General features: G+C 44.7%; 1 protein-coding gene across 2 annotated transcripts; it reads left to right on the plus strand.

The window, feature by feature from the left end:
* The first annotated feature begins 412 nt into the window (after nucleotides 1–412).
* On the plus strand, nucleotides 413–21,987 carry YWHAB (tyrosine 3-monooxygenase/tryptophan 5-monooxygenase activation protein beta). 2 transcript variants are annotated; one of them, XM_085004034.1, is made up of 6 exons: nucleotides 413–579; nucleotides 14,659–14,961; nucleotides 16,034–17,255; nucleotides 18,592–18,755; nucleotides 19,626–19,721; nucleotides 20,024–21,987. In XM_085004034.1, exons 3-6 carry the CDS (start codon nucleotides 17,198–17,200, stop codon nucleotides 20,078–20,080), a joined length of 375 nt encoding a protein of 124 aa, XP_084860160.1. In that variant the 5' UTR covers nucleotides 413–579; nucleotides 14,659–14,961; nucleotides 16,034–17,197; the 3' UTR covers nucleotides 20,081–21,987. The 2 variants fall into 2 exon arrangements, with proteins under 2 accessions (XP_084860160.1, XP_005673018.1); XM_005672961.4 differs by having other exon boundaries at nucleotides 17,132–17,255.
* The last annotated feature ends 253 nt before the right edge of the window (nucleotides 21,988–22,240 follow it).

The raw sequence follows: 22,240 nt of genomic DNA on the forward strand, positions 1-22,240 counted from the left end.
GATTTTTTGGGTGGGGTGGGAACCAATGACCTCAGAGACTCTGGGCCCGGCCAGGGCGACTCCCTAGCCTAAGCCTCAGGCCCGCCCAACCCCAAACCTTGCCCAGCCCCCTCGTTTCCACATGTCGCTTTTCTAGATTCCCCCCCTCAGCCCCGCCTCCACTCCGCCCACCTCCTTTTTCAGCTCCCCGCCCCCATTTCCGTCCCCCTACACCCGCCTCCTCCTAGCTCCCTACCCCGACCCCCGCCCTCCCCCCCGGCCGCAGCATCCCGGCCCTTAGCTCTCCTTCCTCCTCCCTCTGTCCGCGCCCCTCTCGGGCGGCCGGGGCAACCCCGTGCCCTGCTCACCCAATGAGGAGACGGCTCAGGGGCGGGGCTCGAGCCGAAGCGGAAGTGGTGACCGGAGCGGAAGTGGAGCCGCCGCCACCGCCGCCGCCGATTCCGGAGCCGGGGTAGCTGCTGCCGCCGCCGCCACTGCAGCTGCCGCCGCTGCCGCCAGAGGAGTGGGCTTGGGAAAGAAGCGGTCACCGCGCCGGGAGCTCCGCTCGCAAGCTTTTTTGCCCCCTGCAGCCCTCCCACGGTGAGTGCGGCGCGGGGTCCGCCCGGGGCCCCCAGGGGCCCAAGCTCCAAACTACCCCCCCCACAGGCGGCGGCTGCAGCAACGAGGGCGACCCGCAGGTGGGCCCGGGTGGCAGCGGCGCGCGGCCTGTTCAGCCCCGTGCGGCCGCCTGCGGCGCGGGCTCGGCCTCGCCGCGGCCCCTCCCTGTTTCCGGGGCCGGGCCCTTAGCTCTGGGAGAGGCCCCGGCCGCCCTCGCCGCCTGCGGCCCTGCCCGGCGGGCGGGGTGCGGCTCTGTGCCGGGCCGGAAGGGAATCGTGTCCCGGACCCCTGACCGCCCCTCATCACCCATCTTCGATTCCCTCGAGACCCCTCCCTGCGCCTTGAGCAGCCAGAACCGACCCTTTCAGCCCTGTCACCCCCTGCGCCTCGCTTTCCGGTTCCCAAAAATGAAATTTAACCAAATGCAGGCGAGTTCTTGAGCCGCAATGGCCCTGCTCGACTCCCTCTGGATGGGTAAGGGGTTTAACCTTGGGAGAGAGCAGAGAGAAGACCCCCTCCCACTTTGCAGTAAAGCCATTTCATCATCGTTCGCTGGTGCGGGAGCCTGACAGAACCCGAGATTCCCTAGGAAGCACAGGGTTGAGGTTTGAATCGAGAAAATGCGTTTGGTGGAACCGGTTACTGAGTCAGGCCGGACCCCCAGAAAAAAAAAATAAATAAAAAATGTCAGAGGTTGAGAATCGGAATATTTTCCCACGTTATTTCCCATCATTTAATGCCAGAGTCTCTTTTGTCCTCGCCCCAAATTCCCCTATACTGTGGGCTAGCACGTTTTTAGGACTGAAATTTGCCCGGTGGTGGAGAAGGGGTGGGTGTGATTAGGCCCCTTTTCTTCCCAAGATGAATACATCTTTGTCTCTTGCAAATGGAGAACTCACGTGTAATGGGGCTTTCAAAGGCGGCAGTATTGGTAAGACAGTTTGCCAACCTTTCTGTGAAAATTCATGTCTTTTGTCCTTGCCGTCACTGCTTTTCCCTTTGGTAAGGCTAGATGGCATCAGGTTCTGATTTTGCTTGCCCTGTGTGGGAGACGGAATTTGGCAATCAAGCGGCTACAGGAGCCAGAACAGAAGGATGAAGCACTTGGAAGAATGTGAAAATTGTCTGCATTTCTCACTCTGTCTCAGTTGTTCACATGAAACCGCACACGTATGTGGTTTATAGAACCAGACACGTGGGTACTCAGTTTTTTGCATTTTCATGTTAGAAATTTATATATGTTAATATTACTTGGTTCTTGGTCATTTCCTTCTTGACTGCTTCCAGAGCACCCCTTTTCTTATCTAGGAACGTGTCAGGGCCCTCATTTTTCTTGGATCTGTGTTCTTAGCACAGGTGGTGAGGGTAATATCTGTCAATTTGACTGGACCCAGGTTAGAATTGTACAGGTGATCTTCACAGTGGAAGGCTAATAATAATCCAGAAGCAACTGCTGAATTATTTTCCTGGTCTCTCCTTTCAGTGAGATAAGAAACCATTCATCCATCTAACCCACGAAGTCTTTATGAGAAATAAGATGCTTTGGCCTAGACCACACACCTGGTTTTCAGGTTGAATATCCTCATTCATCAGTAGCAAATATTTATGGCCCGTCAGCCCCTGGAGTATGGCTCCTACCCTATAATCTTCTGTACATTTCCCATCATGCAGTGCTTGCATTACATTGAAGCCATTTTAGAATTGGAGCTCTGTAGATCTGGAAGCAGCCTGCAGAAAACCAGGCTGAGCAAATTCCCACAATGCCAGTTCTCAAGGCAGAGTCTCCAGAGATTCGGGCCGCTGCAAAAAGTGCATTTTACCCATTTGGCTGTGGCTGTTGAAGCAGAGAGAGCACTGGACTTGGAGTCAGGTAAATTTGATTCCAGTTGTGTTTGCAGCATTTTCTAGCCGTGTGCAGCTTAATCTCTGCTGCTTGGTTTTTCTATCTCCAGAGTTGTCAAGAGACTTTCTCACAAACTGTAAATTGTTAAATATAAGCCTCTAGTTTTGTGTTTGAATCACAGGGTTCACTATTAAGGGCTTTCTTTTTGCCTTGATTACATTCTGAGGAGACCCAATCCTCTTTGTATACATGTTGCTTTCAAAGAATGATACATCATGATAAAATTGAACTTTGTGTAGAGCCTCTTCAGCCTTTTCTGAGCCCATTTTCTCATCTGACCAGTGCCAGTGGTAATAGTGTTTGATGTGTTATTGCGACAGACTCAATAATTAAAATCAAGGTGTGAGATCTAACTAGATGTTTGGTAAATGTTTTGATTGTATTCATGAATATTATGCATATATGGACTAGCTACCATTTATATGTGCTGAGTGTTGCTCTCAGCACATACACATTAACTAAGCTTTCATAACAACCAGTGGTAGGTAAATACTGTTAGCCACATTTTACAATTGAGGAAATTGAGGCACAGAGAAGTTAAATAATTTCCCTGAGGAGATGCGCGCGCGCACACACACACACACACACACACACACCTCTCGCTGGGTAGGTGTTGGAGCCAGGAATCAAAGCCAGGCAGTCTGGCTCTAATGATAGATTTCTTCTTGTGGTAGAACAATTCACATGTTTCAGGTGAACACCATTTAGTAGTTGGTTTTTCTTTACATGTATTTTATCCAAGAAAGTGTATTTGGACAAGAATTTTAGCAATTTTTGAAAATACATAAGATGTAATTTATTGGGAAGGAATATATTCTTTCTGGCATGCAGGGAAGATACTGCTAGTGTGCACTAGGAAGCAAGCTTGCGAAAAACCCAGCTTTTCTAGTATTTGCTTCATACCAGGGAGAAAATTCATCTGTTAGTTTGTGGCACACTGATTTATCAAATCCTAGGTAGTTGTAATAGAATTTGGTTAGGACCAAATATTTTTATATCTATATAGGTAGTAGAAGAACCATTCTAAATTATAATGTCCTGTTATGCTGCCTGCTCTTTCAGTGGTATTAAAGTAAGCAATTTTCCTTTAAATGATAGCTTGGAGAATGAACTAACATTTACTTGTAAAGGGAATTTAAGTTCCTGGGTTCGTACATTTTTCTAGGAACAGAGGATGACAATTCACACTGGCCAGGAGGCAAGAAATTGTATGATAGCCGTTTTCAAGCTTTAGAACCATCTTGATCTCTACACGAATAGATCTTAGTCTTCTGTTTGTCATGGCGGAGAAACCATGAGCTGGATTTTGAGGGAATTTTTTTTTTTTTTTTGGTCTTTTTGCCTTTTCTTGGGCTGCTCCCAAGGCATATGGAGGTCCCCAGGCTAGGGGTCTAATCGGAGCTACAGCTGCTGGCCACAGCCACAGCCACAGCCACAGCAACATGGGATCGAAGCTGTATCTGCGACCTACACCACAGCTCATGGCAACATCGGATCCTCAACCCACTGAGCAAGGCCAGGAAGGATCGAACCCGAAACCCCACGGTTCCTAGTTGGATTTGTTAACCACTGCGCCACGACGGGAACTCCTGAGGGAATTTTTCTAAAGGGAATAGTTAGGGAGGAAGAATGAACAAAAGTACTTTCTATCATGTGAGTGCTAAATTGTTCAGCTTTCTCTGCTAAAAGATCCAACATAGGCATGGTTAAACGTTTCTGATACTTAAAATGAGATGAAATTGATTGATGGCCTTGAGATCAAGGGGCTTCCAGCAGACTATAGGTTAGTAAGGTGACTTTTTTTTTTTTTTTTTTAATAATCTAGCCAGTTCTCTATCATAGAAGTTTTTTTCCTGTGCTGGTTAGTTTATTTCATTGTTTTTCCTCAACAATAAAAGTTATTTCTGAATGGCCTTGACCAGGACAGAGATTGGAGGTGACAGTAAAGTGGATATGAGCCTTGGCCATTGTTATTGTTTGCCCACAAACTTCTCCTTAAAGCTTGTTTGACATTTTGATGAGTTTTTGGCATTGATGTTTTTAACTGCCAATTTGATTTTGATTTTTAAAGCTTGATAAATTAAATCCAATTCTCAAACCTCACTGCAATAACTTTGTATGATTCTCTGGAAAATTGTTCATTCTCTCTTTTCCTTAATTAACCATTGAATATCACAGTTGATCTTTAGGAGATGGTGCTGCATAGAGGAAAGAGCATGTACTAGATACACTTCTGTGACCTTGGAAGGTAATTGGCATCTACAAAAGAGGACAATGACACCTACCTCATAGGATACTTGGATTAAAGGTGTTGATATAAACTCCTAACTCCACATTTAGGCAGATCATAAATGATGGGGGGTTTTGTTGTTATTTATTAAACCAATGGCTTTTTGTATAGCTAATTGGTTGGACTTTAGAGGAGTCCAAGGGCTTTTTGAAATTCAGTTTGAATCTATAAATATAGCGATTGGTACCTGAGAAACGACTGGTCAGAAAACATAGTGTTGTCTCCTGATTGGAACTGAGGTGGCTCTTCGCAAAGAGGAAGCCAGGACAGAATATAAATTAGTCTGTGTTTTATAGGTCAGATGTAGTCTCTTTATCTCTGTCCACATAGGAGATTGCAACCTTGTTCACTTTAAAAAGCACATCAGGGAGTTCCCTGGTGGCCTAGTGGGTTAAGGATCTGGTGTTGTCACTGCTGTGGCACTGATTCCATCCTGGCTCAAGCCATGCTGTGGGCGTTGACCAAAAAAAAAAAAAAAAAAAAAAAAGTGCATTGGTTGATCAGGTAGTTTCACATTCAGGGTAGCCAGCATTGTGCTATGTGTGGTGCCCAAACACAGTCTGGGTTCCTACCTTAAGCTCACAGTCTAGCGTGGGAGTCAACAAAGACATTTACGCTAAACAGTGAAAAGTGTTTCTTTAGAAGTAGGCATGGGTGGAAGTTCCCTTGCAGCTCAGTGGGTTAAGGATCTGGCATTGCTGCAGGTGTGGCCAAAAAAAAGAAGAAAGGCAGAAAAGAAATAGGCATAGGTAAATTAACACGTGCCTTTCCTTTAACAATCTTAAAGAAAGCCACTTGGCTTTAAAAGAAATGAGGCATGTAATAAGTGTCCCTTCAGTGGCTAACCATTTTTTTTTAATAGACTTTTGTGTGAAATGTACTGTGGCTGCCATTTTAGTGCTTACAGTGTGCAGAGACTTGCTCAGTGTTTTGCATCATGAACTAATTTACTCCTTACTCAGAACCCTATGTAGATTTGCCTATTTTATGCATGAGGAAACTGAGACTCAGAGAGGTCAAATAACCTATTGAGTTGACACGTGATACTGAGAAATTGGACTGGGTCTTTGCGTTAAATTGGTTGGCCCAAAGCCTTTGACACCTATTCACAAGATTGACCAGTTGGATTATCCTTATGGATCAGAGTTAGCATACTTTTTGTTGTATTCTGTTTTATTGATTACTTCCAGGCCAAGAGATCAATTTATGTCATATCTGTTGTTGCTTCACATTGTGTGACCTTGGGCATAAAACACCATCATTGTTTTAGGTTTAATTCTGGCTAATTATACGTAATAATGATACTCAGTAGCTGATTAGAAAGTGGAATGGGGTTTTGAAATAGAAGTGATGTTTCCCTCTGCAAGTCAGTGTTCGTTGGATATCAGGGCTGTTGCCTTGTGTTTTAGACATGGTGCGTCTCATTTTCTAACAGAGAGCCTGCAAATGTGTGAATGGAATTAAGTTTATTACAGGACTCTGAGTTTTGTGTGTAGAATGGCACACAGGCATTTTTTATTTTATTTATTTATTTATTTTTTTGTGTTTTTGCCATTTCTAGGGCCACTTCTATGGCATATGGAGGCTCCCAGGCTAGGGGTCTAATCAGAGCTGTAGCTGCCGGCCTACGCCAGAGCCACAGGAATGCGGGATCCGAGCTGCGTCTGCAACCTACACCACAGCTCACTGCAACGCTGGATCCTTAACCCACTGAGCAAGGCCAGGAATCGAACCCACACCCTCATGGTTCCTAGGTGGATTTGTTAACCACTGAGCCATGATGGGAACTCCGAACACAGACATTTTTCGAGCGGGTGTTTTTCAGTGAGTAGTTGAACTTCTTTAAGAGCCCGGAGTACTTCATTTTTTCCGGGTAACACCCACTAAACACCTGGTCCCACTGACTTTCTCAGTCCTTCTTCCCACTGTAGCTTGGCATCTCTTTTTCTTTCCGCAGTGACTCCAGAACTGAAACTTTGACTTGATGGTGCTGTGGCTGCTGTGGCTGGATGGTACACCAGCGAAGGCTGTGCAAAGTTTACTGTCAGTTCCTTACCCCATGGCACCTTTTAGCTAGGTTTTTAAGAAGCTCCTGTCAGTTTCCTCTCTCCAGATTTGTAACTGTTCTCATTTCCTCCTTTACTTTGGCCTGCAGTTTGTTTCATCTAGAAAAACATACATGTAATTCATTCATCCATCTGTGTTTCGTGTCCCTTCCTGGAGCCCCATTCTCTCCTACACAGAACCCTTCCAGGTTTAGTTTAGTTAAAACTAAACCTCTTCTCTTGAATTCTACATGATTGCTTCTTCAAGGAGAAGCTTTGTAGCCCTTAGATACGTGCTTCCTTCTCATCTTCCTACCCTAGAAGTTAAGCTCTCTAACGGGAGGACCATGCTATTCTGAACTCCAAAAAAAGGAGTTCTTGGAAATACTGGTGGTTTTTTTCTTTTCTTTTTTTTTCTTTTTTGTCTTCTTAGGGCTGCACCCAAGGTATGTGGAGGTTCCCAGGCTAGGGGTCCAATCGGAGCTGTAGCCCCTGGCCTACATCACAGCCACAGCCAAGCCAGATCCAAGCCGCATCTGCAACCTACACCACAGCTCACCTCAATGCCGGATTCTTAACCCACTGAGCGAGGCCAGGGATCAGACCTGCAACCTCATGGTTCCTAGTCGGATTCATTTCCGCTGCACCACGTTGGGAACTTCTCTGGTGGTTTTTTCATTTGCAGTTATTTCAACACACATTAAATCATTTGTGTGAAGTAACTTAAGGGTAAGAACGTGCGCCTGTTGCGTTTTTTACTTTGACCAGCACTGTCTTTGCATTTTATGTACATTATCTAATTTGGTAGCTTTTACTGTTTCTGTTTAACATTGAGGAAACTGAGATTCAGAGACATTGTTTTTACAGATTACCCAATTTCTCTTTAGAAGCCCAGATTTGTCATATGTAGTACTTTCCTAAAAACAGGTCCCACTCATATGTATTTCATATTAGACCTTTGGTAATTCTGACACATGATAGATAGTGTTTTGTTTTAAATTTCTAGCAAAGTAGTAAACTCAAAGCTCAATATTTTGAAATTAAGGGTGTCCTTTTCCTTGAAAACACAACATAGCAGAAAGTTAATACCATCATTGACATGAGGTCTTTTTGAAACTGACAGTATTAACGGCCTGAACCTAGCCAGAACACAGATTGGGACTTGAACCCACGTGCCGGCACTCGAACCCAGCCTAAGCCCAGATTGGGACTTGAACCCAAGGTTTTATTTTATTTTATTTTTTTTGTTTCTATTTATTTTTTTGTCTTTTTTTGCCTTTTCTAGGGCCGCTCCTGTGGCATATGGAGGTTCCCAGGCTAGGGGTCTAATCAGAGCTGTAGCCACCGGCCTGTGCCAGAGCCACAGCCATGCGGGATCCAAGCTGCATCTGCAATCTGCACTACCACTCATGGCAATGCCAGATCCTTAACCCACTGAGCAGGGTCAGGGATCGAACCTGCAACCTCATGGTTCCTAGTCGGATTCGTTAACTACTGCGCCACGATGGGAACTCCCCAAGGTTTTAAATTAGAATCACTCACCCTGTGCCTGGACTCACTGAGGTTCAGGTTCTTCATGTCTCCGCGTAGAAGGAATTCAGCGAGAGACAAAGTGATAGGCAAGAAATAGATTTATTAGGATAGGACGCTTGTGAGAGATGCAAGCAGGCAGGCCCAGAAGCTCTGCCCCTAGGAGGATCCGTATCCGGTGGGCTACAGTTTTATCTTCCAAGGGGAGTGGGGGTTGGAAAAGCCCCCCTCTTCCTTTCTGGGAGCAGTAGCTCCTCCTTAATAACTGGTAAGGTGTGTATTCACATCCACAGAAGGGTGGTCCTCAGACTCCTGCCCGTGGTCTGACTCTGAATGCAGGCCTCATTCCATCCCCACCACAACGACCTGAGGTGATTCTCTAGGCTCCACTAATGAAGCAAAGCTGCCTTGTTCTGATGGCTTTTTTGAGCAGTTTACTTACTTACAGCGATCTCCCAGTGTTCCCTAAGTTTCCCTCGTTATCTGTGGTCCTTTAGTGGGACTTCTGAAAATGCCTGTGTCTACTCCATCACTATCACTTTTCGGTGCCTTTTTTTTTTTTTTTTTTTTTTTAATGTGGACTGACAATGGATAGTCATTCTTGTTTTCATTCCCCCTCCCCCCCCTTATCCTTGGATGTCTGCTGCTGGCTACTGGGACATGACCTCTAGGCTTCTCCCCTAGCTAGAAACATGTCCTTTAGGCAAAGAATTGAGGTAAAGGGGCTACGCGGTTCAGCATTTACTGTCTGATTTAGGGTTTCGTTGATTTGAGGGAAGCTATATTATTTCCTGGGCACTTTTAGAACTAGCCTTCATAATATTCCTTAGGGGATATCTTATACAAATGAAAGACTGTTGTGCAGGAAGCTCCCCCCCCATTACACCTCTTTAACAACTCTTTCTATGACATTAAATCCCATCTTTGGATGGCCATGTAATCTTGTACCAGTTATGTCTTTTTAATGGCTCCCCATTAGATATTTGGGTGGTTTCCTATTTTCACTGAGCAGTTGCTGGTTTAATCAGCACATGCTCCCCATCCTCTGAAATGCCGCCTGCAATGGCTGAGAAGAGAGAGATGCTCGGGCTGAAGAACTCTGTTCTGAGACATGTCAGGGTCTTCCTGATCTGGGAAATCCCTGGGTCCAGTGCAGGGTTAGACCCCTTGTGGCCTCTCATAAATTTGTCTGCTTTGGAATCCTGACTCTCTTGTTAGCGCCAAGCCTGACTGTAGTCTTTTTAGGAGTAAAGGAAGGCTCTTACTGTTGGTTTTCTTGGTTCCAAAGTCTCAGGAGAAAAGTAGGTCCTGATTATAAACCATCATTACTTGACATCTAGTAATTAGAAACTAATGAAAGTGTTACGGTTTACAAGTGTGTCCATTTTTCAGGACATCGAGGGGTGGAGTCATAGCTAGGATTGTTAACATTGTAACATACTCACTTCCTGTACAAGATTAATCTAGACCCGTTTTTCCTTCTCATGGATTGTATATTAAAAAAAAAAAATTTCAAGCTCACCTTTGTGGGCTTTGACATTTGTGTAGGTACTGTGAGAGGAATAGCATAATTCCAGTTTGTTTTGCACTATGCGCTTTTTTAAAAGGTCACCACACTTACTCTTTCATCGCCTGCCCCTCAGCTTCACAGCAGCTCTTCTGAGGTGGCTGCTGTTAGAGATGGGAGGACTACGATAGGCCTGGAGCCCAGGGGCTTATGTAGTGGCAGCTCCTGCTCTTACACGCGGGCCTCTTGCCTTCCTGCCACACCACATACAGGCGGCCTCCCAGGAATGGTTGGCTGAAAACATTCACAGGTACTTATTTGAGTATAGTTTTGTACTTGGCAAAGTTTTAGGCGTTAAATGAGAAACAAATGTGAAGCTTTCCTTTGAGGACATACACACACGACCCTGTAAGTGGTACACCATCCATCACCGGTGCTGTAGACATAGAGAGTGGAGGCCTGGAGAAGCCGGGATTGTGTAAGATGCTACAAGCACGTTTGGATTCATAGACAGGGAAGATCAGTGGGGGCTGGGGTGGTCAGGGAAGGCTTTCTAGCCCTAGATGGATGCATAGAGTGTGCAGAGGCCGGAAGTAAATAGGAGAGCTTTCTAGATGGGGGCCACTGTGGCAGTAATTTCTGGCATGTTTTAAGCAGGGCATTTAAGGGTATGCCCTGACAGCCAGCCTGGGAGAAAGGAGCATGTCGGAGAACAGTGAGTGAGAAAGCCTAACAGGTGCAGAGGAGCCAGATGCTGAAGGACTCCACAAGCCAGGTAGAGTTTAAATTTGATCAAATAGCCAAAGAGAGTCCGTAAAAGGTACTGAGTAAGAGCGGGGGGGATTTTAGGGTGCAGAGTACATGGAGTGAGGTAGGAATGTAATGATTGCATGTGCTTGTGAAGAAGAGGTGCTTTGACTTACTTGAGAAGAGAACTACTAAATTTGCAATTTTAGGATCTGTTGGTTCAGTCAGTGAAAATTTGTTCATGCGGATTATATGCAAGGTGCTGCGGGGGATGTGCCCTAAAGGAGTTGATGGTGTAGGAAGGGACTTGAAGGATATAGACAAATAATTTTAGTGCTGAAGAAATGGGATGAGAGGAATGTGACAGAGGTATAGGTGAAATGCTTTGGGAAAATATTTCCAGCCTAGAGCAGTGCTCTCCAGGAGAAATAGAATGCAAATCCCATGTAATTTAAAATTATCTAGTAGCTACATTTAAAAAGGAAAACAAAGGGGGGAGTTAATTTTAGTAATTTTTAAATATTTAATTCCATATATAAAAACAGTACAATTGTAACATGTGGTCAACGACTGTCTTATTAGACAGCTGCTTTAGCAGTTTGAGAAAGGCTTCATGGAGGGAGGGGATGCCCTTTGTGTTGTGCTCTGAGAATTTTATATGCAGAAGAAATGGGGAAGGACATTCCAGGTAGAGGGCGTGGCTTGGTGAGCAAGCACATGTCAGAAAACCGTTGTGGCAGAAGCACATGCTGTGTGGAAGGCAGGTTTTAGGGGAAGTGGGAATATAGCTTGGAAGACGTTCCCTGACAGAGGAGGAAATCTGACTCTTCTGTCGGTAATAGGGAACTTTAAAGAATTTTGAGCAGGAAGTGACGTGATTAGAGCTTTAAGAATGGCTCTGATAACACCCTGAAGGGAGTTAAAGATGATGAGAGACTGAAAGCAGTGGGGAAGGTGATGGATGGGAGGTTATTAGAGATGTGGAAATAGGAACAATTTCATTCCTCCCTTGTCTGCTGCCTTCCTCCAAACTGCTGGGTGTTGTGTAATCCATTTCCTGTTGAAATTGGTCTGCTGCTTCAAAATCCATGTTATATAAGTCAAAAGTTACATAAGCAGTAAGCATCAGGACATTGAGCTATGGATTTTTGTTTGTTGTAAGCTGTTGGTAGGGGTGTGTGTGTGTGTGTGTGTGTGTGTGTAGTTAAAAATTTTTAAGCAGATGGATAAGTGTTTTAAGGCATACATTCGGTTTTACCATATCATGGTGGTTCTCTGTCTCCAAGAGCTCTTGCAGTAATCCCAAAAGAAGCTTGAAATAGTTGGCCCCAAACCAGAAAGGCCACATTTTATTTTGAGAAATAGGGCGTGTACATGTGGGAGGTTCCAAGGAGTACTCAGGAATCTTGAAAGAGCTATGGTTTAACTTTTAATGTTTGGGAAGAGAGAAGTGTGCCCGGGGGTAGGAGAGGGCTGGGAGGGATATTAGGGGGCCTTAATTGATGGGCCCAATAGGGCCAAAGAGGTTCATGGCATCCTTTAGCAGTGCTGATCCATTACTCTTTTGTAACACTGCTTGGGTGGCTTAACTTTGAATTGGCTTTGGCTGGTACCTTTATGAATTGGAATCTGTCTGGGTAGAGTTGCACAGATGCTGTTTTATGAACTTTAGAGCAGGTAACTAAGTGACCTCTAACTTTGAATGAGTCTACAGACTGGAATATTTCTAAAGTTTGTTGAAAGTTGGCTTCCCTTAAGGGACAATGAAGTAGGGTAATTTAATGATGGAGATTGTATCCTGATCAGAAAGACTTTATGATCAAGAAAGTTAGACATATGGGGAAAGCATATAATTTTAAGAGGTTGAATAATGTCCTTGTGATGTCCTTGTGTTAGAGTAGACTAGGTTGCGTTGCGGTAACAAACTGCCCCAACATTTCAGGGGCTTCGGCCAACAAGGGTTTCTCTCCTTTTCACAGTGCATGTCCAGTGTGGGCCTGCAGGAGCCTCTGTATCACGGTCCCTCTGGGACTTGGGCTCCAGAAGCTCTGCTCTTTCTTGATAGCGCCCTCATGATGGCGTCTTGCAGTTTCTTCCAGCACCTGGGAGTAGCATCATTTTGCTGTTTCACTGGGTAGAACTAACTGTTTGACCCCCTCCTAAGTGTGGGGGTGGGTGAAATGTAGGGAAACAGGTGGATCGTTGTCTCTGTTACAGTCTCATTCTAGTGATTTGGGTGAAGCTGTCAGACAAATCAAGGTGAGACTTGCTTCAGAGTGTAAGGTTAGAATTAGTGAGCCTTATATGGGACACAGCTCTGAATATGATTTAGATAATAAGTGGTGGGAAGAAAAATCATAGTTCTGAACTAGAAAACGAACGCTTTCTGAATTGTCTAGATTTGGGGTGTATCTTAAAATCGTGTTCCATCTAATGAAACATTTTTATGTGGTAGGGTCCTGCCTATAGAATTTCTCCCTTGAAAATACAGGAATGACTTTTGAGACAGAACCAGAGTTTGAAATTATGAGAATGTGTAACAAAAAGATTTGTTTTAAACACACTGGTATTTCTGGAGTTCCAGCTGTGCCACAGCGGGTTAGGGATCCGGCGTTGTCTCTGGCAGCACGGGTTTGATCCCTGGCTGGCGCTCAGGTTGCGCATCCACAGTGTTGCTGTGGCTGCGGTGTGGGTCATGGCTGTGGCTCACATTCAGTCACTGGCCTGGGAACTTCCACATGTCGCGGGTGTGGCCAAAAAAAAGAAAAAAAATAGTGATAGTCCTACTTCTGTTTAAAGTAGTATTTTATCTTTTTACACCTTATTAGTGTATATTTACACTGTAGCACAGATGGGTGTATAATTGAAATTTAAACCAGCAGTACATAAAAGTCTTATGGGTTAATACACAATTTTTTACATGTTATCCGAAAATGATTACGTTCTCTGTTAACGGTGATGACTGCAGTAGAGAATTGACTAAGGTGAGGTGAATAATTTAAGAAGTATTCATTGATTGGTGTATAGAGAGTTTGACAAAATGACAGATTGAAATCACTGAAGTTTTTGTCTATTTTAGAAAAGCTTAAATTCATTTCTGGCTCATAGTTCTCTTGCCGTGCATCTTGGTGATAGGCCATCTCTTTCTGCAGCTTGTACCCCACACACAATTAGTGCCTGGCCTTTGTATGTCAGGCTCTAACCCTTGCACAGCGCCTTCCCCCGGATTAGGCCGCTTGCTCTCACGGCCGCCCCGGGAGGGTCTGTAATGTTCTTATTCTCCCGTTAGGAAACGGAAGCTTTCAGGGGCTGAGTGATTTGACCAAGGTCATACCACTTGTAAGTAGCGGAGCGGGTGCCAGAGAAAGCCACATCTGCTGCCCTTGGTCTGTGCTCTTGTGGACAGTGTGTCCTTGTGACCAAGTTGGTGAATTGCAGAAGCTAAAATAGAAATGGCTCCTGTTTTCTAGGTACCTGCTGCTTGATAGGCCCTGCCTGATAGAACCCTGAAAGTTGTGTCTTTTGCTTTAAGATTGATTGAAGCTGGAGTTCTCTTGTGGCCTTTGCTCAAAACCAGACAAGTCTCAGAAGAAAAGGACATATATTTAACACAAGTTTCTAATGATGTAGGCAGTCTGTGTGTATTAAGGAGGCAGCTTAGGAGAGTGGAAGGAAACAGCTGAGAGACAGAGAGACCTGCGTTTGAGCTCTGGCTTTCCCACCTCGTATGGACCCTTGGGCACATCACAGCCCTGGCCTTCTCTGAACCTCCATTTCTTTACTTCGAAAAAGGGGAAAGGGATTGTGAGCATCTCTCTCCAGTAGGACTGCTGGGAAACGAAAATGACCAAAACAGTAAAAGCACCTGAGCAAAGCACTTAACCCTGTAAGCCCCGTGGTCAATACCATTGAGGACGTTGGTAGGAAATGTTCCCCATTTAGGTATGTTTCTTTCTGGAAGGGTCAGAAGATTTGCACGTGCATCTCCCAGGCCCTGAAGCCTGACATTTGCTTTCTCTCCCTCTTGCTCCTGGTCTAGGGAATGACCATGGATAAAAGTGAGCTGGTACAGAAAGCCAAACTCGCCGAGCAGGCTGAGCGCTATGATGACATGGCCGCGGCCATGAAGGCAGTCACGGAGCAGGGGCACGAACTCTCCAACGAGGAGAGAAACCTGCTCTCCGTCGCCTACAAGAACGTAGTCGGTGCCCGCCGTTCTTCCTGGCGTGTCATCTCCAGCATCGAGCAGAAAACAGAGAGGAACGAGAAGAAGCAGCAGATGGGCAAAGAGTACCGTGAGAAGATCGAGGCAGAGCTGCAGGACATCTGTAACGATGTTCTGGTAAGAGGCCAGCGTTTCTGTCCTACAAAGGATTTCTGATAGTATTCATTTAATGTACACATGCAGACCTTCAAACAGCTCAGGAGCGAAAGAAAGGTGTCTGACTGTACTGGAAAGCCGCACACCATTTGCAGCTCATTTTTAAGCATCTAAAGTGATTTTTTTCCCCCCCTCTCACCTCTTACTGATCAGAGGTTGCTCATCACTCATGGGGTACTTTGCTTACCCTTCCAGAGACCCCTGAAGAACAGGAGCACTTGGTCAACATCCCTCCAGCTTTGCTTTAGAAATCGAGGCCAGAGAGGCAGGATTTTTGATGGGTGCAGCCTCGGAGAGGCAGTTCTCCGTGTTGGCCTGAGTGGCGATGCCGTCCCCAGTCAGGGAGAGAGGAGCAGAGAGCTGACTGCCCGCCGGCCTCTCCCCGTCAGGCCTGCACTGTGGAAAGTCCTTTTGGAAAGTTGGGCGCCTCCGTCAGGTGGGGCCTGCGTTCCAAAGGCAGATCCGAAGGGGTCTGGGGGGGATTCTCTCCCCTGTGTTTTGTGTACACCTCAGGCAGATGCTTGACTCCTCACGCGCTCACCTGGGCTTGGAAGGGAGGGTGCGGATCCCAGAGCAAATCATGGCCATGTTGTCTTTCCCTCGCATCCTGAGCCCACTGGCACCTTTCTTTGTCTTCCGGGTGAAATCAGGTAAAAATGAACGGTGAGGGCCGCTTTGAAGAGAAAAGGAATTCACACGTGTGGATCTGCCTCCTCCCCTGCTGGCTGCCTCTCCGAGTCACTGCCCATGACACCTTTCTTTTGAAAACCAGTATAGAGCTTGTCAGCCACCAGGCAGTGCTCCTCATCCTTAACCCATGAGGAGTCACACCCTGTCTGTCTGCAAAGAATATTAAAACGACTACTGCCCCCTGCATCCTCTCACTTTTGATGAAACCCCCTTACAGCTAAGCTTTTGCCTTGAGCTGCTCTTTTCTGTTAGACTCTCGGTGGTGTAAGTGTCGTGGCTGAATTTGTTGCCCGTTGGTAATTGGGGGGGGGTTGTTAATGGTGCCCTAATTCCTGAATGTTAGGTCCATCTGGTGTTCAGATGAAGTATGGCATGCATTCCAGAGGCAAGAAAAGAAAGTTCCCTAATTCCTGAACTGTAGACCAGCTTATAAGAGCATCTGAGAGAATGTGAAGAAAAGCATGGTACTTACTGCCTCTTAACCAGTTTTTCAGGATGCCACATTCTAAAACAACTCTTCGAAAATATTGCTCTGTATACGAAGCTTGGACTCCTTCAGAACTGCTTTTGTTGTAAGCATAAATGTTTAAAGGAATTTATTATTAATAATAGTATTAGCTACTTTTGGAGTGCTTACTACGTGCCAGGCAACGTGTTAAGCGCTTTCTGAACCTCAGCTCATTTCTTCTCCTGACTGCTCTAGGAGCTGGCTTCTGGGCTTCCTCGTGCCGTGACGAGGAAACTGAGGCTCAGGGCGATGAGGTCATTTGTTCAGGGTCATGCAGTTAGTTGGCGGCAGAGGAGGGATTTCTACCCAGGCCTGACTAATTCTAAACTTTCTTCTTTTTTTTTTCCCAAAATGGAAAGTTTTTTTTTTTTTTTTTAACCTCCTCTAATTACAGAAATAAGTTCATTGTTTTAAAAAGCATAGGGCAGAAGAGTATAAATAAATAAGGAAATGAAAAATCACTTCTAATCCTACCACCTAGAAAACCATTAACATCTTGGTAAATATCCTTCCAGACTTTTCCCCTAGGTGTTTGTGTGCGTGTACACATACGTGTTTTAATATTAAATTAGATTCGCATGGTATTCACGATCTCCTTTTTTTTTCCCACTTAGACTTGTTTGTGAGAGCCTTTCCACGTTAGCAGTGTAGTTCTGCATCCTCGTTTTTAATGCCTCTGTAGCATTCCATTGTGTGGCTGTACTTTAATCAACCCCTTACGAATGGTCAGAGTGATTTTTAATGAATGAATACAGGCATCTGTTATGACCTGGGCTAAAAATCATTTAAAAGCTCTGGATAAAAATTACGTTTTTTTCAAACTTCCAAAAAGACATTTAGGAGTGGTAGTGTGAATCTTGAGTCTCAAACATAGTTTGAACATCTCGTAAGTAATATTTCCAGATTCTTAACAGAACATGAATCATTTTTTAGGAGCTGTTGGACAAATACCTAATTCCCAATGCTACACAACCAGAAAGTAAGGTGTTCTACTTGAAAATGAAAGGAGATTATTTTAGATATCTTTCTGAGGTGGCGTCTGGAGACAATAAACAAAGTAAGTAACTTTTTTATTTTTTTAAGTTTTTGTTTTGTAGTCAGAAATTTAAAGAGCCACAGCACCGTGCTGACCGATGATGAACGGGGTCCTGGGGCTGGACAGCTGTATCTAAGGAGCAAATGTGAAGGGCATGAGAAGTCTGGTGCAGTGATGCATTTAAAGAGTCCTTCATTTTAAGGATTATTTGGTAGTTCTCTTTTATTTTTATTTTTTAGCTTTTTAGAGCTGCATTCGCAGCATATGGAGGTTCCCAGGCTAGGGATCGAATCGGAGCTACAGCTGCCGGCCTACCCCACAGCCATAGCAACTCCAGATCCGAGCTGTGTCTGTGACCTACATCACAGCTTACGGAAATGCAGGATCCTTAACCCACTGAGTGAGGCCAGAGAATCAAACCCGCAACCTCATGGTTACTAGTCAGATTTGTTTCTGCTGTGCCACAATGGGGACTCCGGGAATTCTCTTTTTAGAGGCGAAACTTTAAAATGTTTGATAGAGTAAAACCACCATAGTAAATATGCATTTCTTTTGTCCTATTCATGCATGATTGTAATGGTGATAATTACAGCTATGCCTTATTAAGTACCTACTGTGTATCTTATTCCTCACACAATGCTGGGGGTGTGAGGCAGGAGTCTGTCCATTTTTTCTTTGCTTTTTCTTTTTGTCTTCTTGCCTTTTCTTGGGCCGCTTCCCGCCGCATATGGAGGTTCCCAGGCTAGGGGTCCAATTGGAGCTGTAGACACCGGCCTACGCCAGAGCCACAGCAACTCGGGATCTGAGCCACGTCTTCAACCTGCACCACAGCTTATAGCAACACCGGATCCTTAACCCACTGAGCAAGGCCAGGGATCGAACCCACAGCCTCATGGTTCCTAGTCGGATTTGTTAACCACTGCACCACGACAGGAACTCCTATCCATTTTTTCTGATAGGGAAACCCCGAAGGCTCACAGAGATGTTCACTTAGTCCAAAGCACACACCCGGTGAACAAGAGTTGGGGATTCCAGGTTTGAGTCTGACTCTGAAGCCCATGATCTTTCCGTTAGAGCATATTGTCTCCATGCTGTCTCTTGTTCAAGGTTGTTTCTGTGTTTCCTAACGGCTTTTGTCGGCTTTGCCACCATTGTCTTTGTTTTCCCTCAAAGCATTTAATATAGTCCGTGGTTAGAGTAAACATTTAATTGCTGCTTGTTAATCAAGAGACTTCCCACCCCTCGTTTGATAGCACATATGCTCCCAACCCAGTTTGCTAAAATAATTGATAGTGGATCCAGCTATGATGCAACCTCTGAAAGACCCAACCTTTGATCTTTTTTATCTTTGTTACAGCCACTGTGTCGAACTCCCAGCAGGCCTACCAGGAAGCATTTGAAATTAGTAAGAAAGAAATGCAGCCTACACACCCAATTCGACTGGGCCTGGCACTTAATTTCTCCGTCTTTTACTATGAGATTCTAAACTCTCCTGAAAAGGCTTGCAGCCTGGCAAAAACGGTAAGAAAAGACTCTGGGGTTTCTGATGATAGTAAAGCTGCGTGTGCTTTCTAGTACCCTTTATTTTAAATGACGTGAACATAACTAATTGTCTTGGACTTTTGTGAAGATTTCTCTGGGGGTAGGAGTACATCTTTTATGAAATAAATATAGACCTATTACTTCTTGATTTCTTCTCAGCACGTCTTGCTGATTTTTGTGTTGTTTGATTATTCTTTGCATTGCTCCTTCTTGTCACGCTTTGGGCTATGGGCCTTTCCTGTTCACTTTCATCCTTGTGCCAAGATTGGCAGTTAGGGCTGTGCAAAGGAAGGAAATCAGATCTTGGTGGGTTTTTTGGTATTGAAAGTACCTTTAGTAACCCAACTGCCATTTCTACATATTTTTACAGTCTTTGAACATGCACGTCATTGAAAACATTTTTAATTAGTAAAAAAGTGTGTGAAATGAATGCTTAAAATTCTGTCACTTAATTGAATTAGATTTAGTGGTATGGACTTCTGTACTCCATTTATCCCTTGTATCCAGGGCTTTTGAGTTTCAGCTTAAAGAAAAAGGTAGAGGGATTACTAGAAATGTCTTTGATAACTAAAAAATCATACCAATTTGCTTAGAATGAGTGTGCCGAGTTAACAGTAGTACCTAGTAATAGGTACAGTGAAGTTTTCTTATCTAGGAATGTTTGTCATTTGTTGCTTGAAGCTTTATAAACCAGCGTTATATGGTTGCTGACATAACTGGCAAACAAGGTAACAGAGGCCTTGGTTCCCCCAAAGTACTGTACAGGGAGAGAAATGACGCAGGGAAAGAATTGGGCTAAACTAGTTCCAAGGCACCTGTGACTTCTTTGCTAAAGGCTCTTTGTTGTAGGCATTTGATGAAGCAATTGCTGAATTGGACACCCTGAATGAAGAGTCCTACAAAGACAGCACCCTGATCATGCAGTTGCTCAGGGACAATCTCACTGTAAGTACTGCTCATACCAGTGACCACTTCTGGAGGCTTTCGCTCATTCCTATTCCCTCTGCCTCATAAGTCAGTCCTGCCCAAGACGCAAGAGGGGATTTCTACCCTGTGAGTACAGTTCAAGTTTTTGTTCATTTGCTTATCAGGGCCTGCTGAAAGTCCGACCCTTGCAATCACTGTCTACAGTAATAGAGGAAGAATTTTTTAAACAGTTGAGTGAGATGAGGTGATACAGACTGGGCCACCTCCCCAAGGACAGTTTTGGTAGGCCTGCTTTGATCATAGCTCTCTTTCTCTTGCAGCTGTGGACGTCGGAAAACCAGGGAGATGAAGGCGATACTGGGGAGGGAGAGAACTAATGTCTGTCGTGCTGCGTGATCTCTTCAGTGTCACTCTGTACCCTCCACATATACCCCTTTGTGCGATAAAAAAAAAAAAAAGAATCGTACGTCGACTTCCAATTTTTCACAGCCTCAGCCTAGCGAAAATGGTCCATGGGATAAACAGCTGGTATTTGTATCAAAAACTCAGATTGGTCACATCAATGCCACGGCATTCCCAAATTTTGATTTCGATTAACATTGACAGGATTACTGTGTTTAATTTTTTAAAAAACTGAACACTGTGATTATGGGGTTTTGTAATTTAGCAGAACTCTTACTGGTAGAAAAAAAAAAATAGACCTGAATTATGTGTAACTTTTTGGAAAGTTTAATCCAATATCAAAATAGTCACTGAAATACAGTTCCATTGTAAAGTTGTACAGAAAGTTATAGAGATTATATTGTGACACTGGGACTTGGAGTGAGACACCTTGGTTGGCATTCGAGTTTCATCGTAATTCACAGTAATTCTGCTCATTCTGTTCAGGGCTTGTAGACCCTTGACTGGTTGGGGCTGTTGCCACTCCAAAGTTGCTGACTGCAGATGGCCACAGCGCCTTCCTCCAAGGAAACTCGAAGCCAGAAATTAACATTCTTTGTGGCAGATAACTGGGTTATGACACCATGAAAAGGTCCAGTGCTCATAGACCACTCGTGACTCAAACCCCTTTCCTACAGCAGCGTGTTACTGACTGGCAACTTGCGCCTCAGTGGTGGCATCTGTTTTCCTTGAAACCACAAGCGAGAGAAGAAAAAAAGCCGTGTATCTTAGGAATGGCCTTATCTGGTTCTTGGGTGAACCCTTTTAAGAATCATGTTCTGCAGAGATTGCCTTTCACTTGAGGAGTAAGTACTCAGTCTGGGTTCTTCCTAGCTCGGGGCCTTTTAGTTTGAAAATCTTAACATTCTTCCCCACTGTCCTTTTTTGACTGTTGACTTTGGTTTTCTCTTCCCTCTCTAAATTTCTGTCCTCCCTTCTGCTTCCTTACATTGTTTTTTTCCTTCTGACTTCTCTCTCGGCCCTTTGTTTCTAGTTTAATACTATATGGGCAGGGACAGGGGCCCTGGAGGGGGTGAGAGGCGTTGGTGAGCGCTTGAGTGAGCCAGCCTTGCTTCAGAGAGTCGAAAAGAGCTTCCCACGTCACAGCTCTGTCTTCCTCCAGTTCTCTGCACAGTGGTTGCTCTCCAGTCGTACCAAGATCTGAATCAAAAAAGTATTTTAAAATATCCATGCTTTCTCTTTATTGCAACCAGCCCTGATAATGCTTGTTAGCACCTGTCACCAGCTCTCCCAAGTGTGCCCATCCAGTCAAGTTCACAGACATGTTTCAGCAAGACCCTGTGCTGCAGGGAAGTTGCATGAACACTGCAATGGGGAGAGTCAAGAATAGCCAGGCCTACCAGTCTCACAGTATCCCCCCTTCTCCCTCGAACATTCCACATAGCCGTAGTGTCCATCTGTTTGTCCATCTGCTGAAATGAGAAAAGAAACATTCATGCACTGATTTCAAACAAACCGAAAGAAAAAAGAAAAAAAAAAAGAAACCCTCTCTCCTTTCTAGCTGAACAAAAATGTGCAGTTCATACTTGGCGCTTGAAAATGCAGTAGTGACTGTGGAACGAGCCTGTCTGTATATCTGGTAGCTCTCTCTTGCTTTGTTTTTCCTTACCAGTATTCTGCCTCACGTTTGCTTCTGTGATGGTTATATTGCCTAGCAAGCACACCCGTGGTTGTGAAAATAGTATAGCAAAAAAGAAAAAAACCCCGGTTATTGATGTACTAGATTTGTGTATGTCTTTTAAACATTTCTAGGTTCCACCTTCTACAGAATAATCAGGAAACGTGTAAAAACTCAAAAGTGAAATAAAAAATTTTATCAGTTGGCCTGTGCATTGATGTGTGGCGCCACCCATGTCACCACCAGAACTAGCTGACTACTCTGATCACAATTGGGGCCTTGCTCTTAAAAGGAGGCAGCAACTTAATTTCATCTTTTAGAACCAGAAGTCAGCGTGTTGTGAAGAAGGGGAAATTGCCATGAATTAACACAGAGCCGGAGTTCCTGCCGTGGCGCAGTGGTTAACAAATCCGACTAGGAACCATGAGGTTGTGGGTTCGATCCCTGGCCTTGCTCA

This window comes from Sus scrofa, chromosome 17, assembly GCF_054392235.1.
Source record: "Sus scrofa isolate SSC_HxYL_T2T_F1_AM1 chromosome 17, Sscrofa_HxYL_maternal_Yorkshire_Landrace_v2.0, whole genome shotgun sequence".
Taxonomy (NCBI): Eukaryota; Metazoa; Chordata; class Mammalia; order Artiodactyla; family Suidae; genus Sus; species Sus scrofa.

Excerpts from the sequence above, each read along its gene's own strand:
- YWHAB (XM_005672961.4), top strand. The coding sequence starts at position 14,662 with ATGACCATGGATAAAAGTGAGCTGGTACAGAAAGCCAAACTCGCCGAG. Across the intron at positions 14,962-17,131 it reads ACATCTGTAACGATGTTCTG|GAGCTGTTGGACAAATACCT; the intron begins GTAAGAGGCCAG and ends ATCATTTTTTAG. Across the intron at positions 18,756-19,625 it reads CTTGCAGCCTGGCAAAAACG|GCATTTGATGAAGCAATTGC; the intron begins GTAAGAAAAGAC and ends TCTTTGTTGTAG.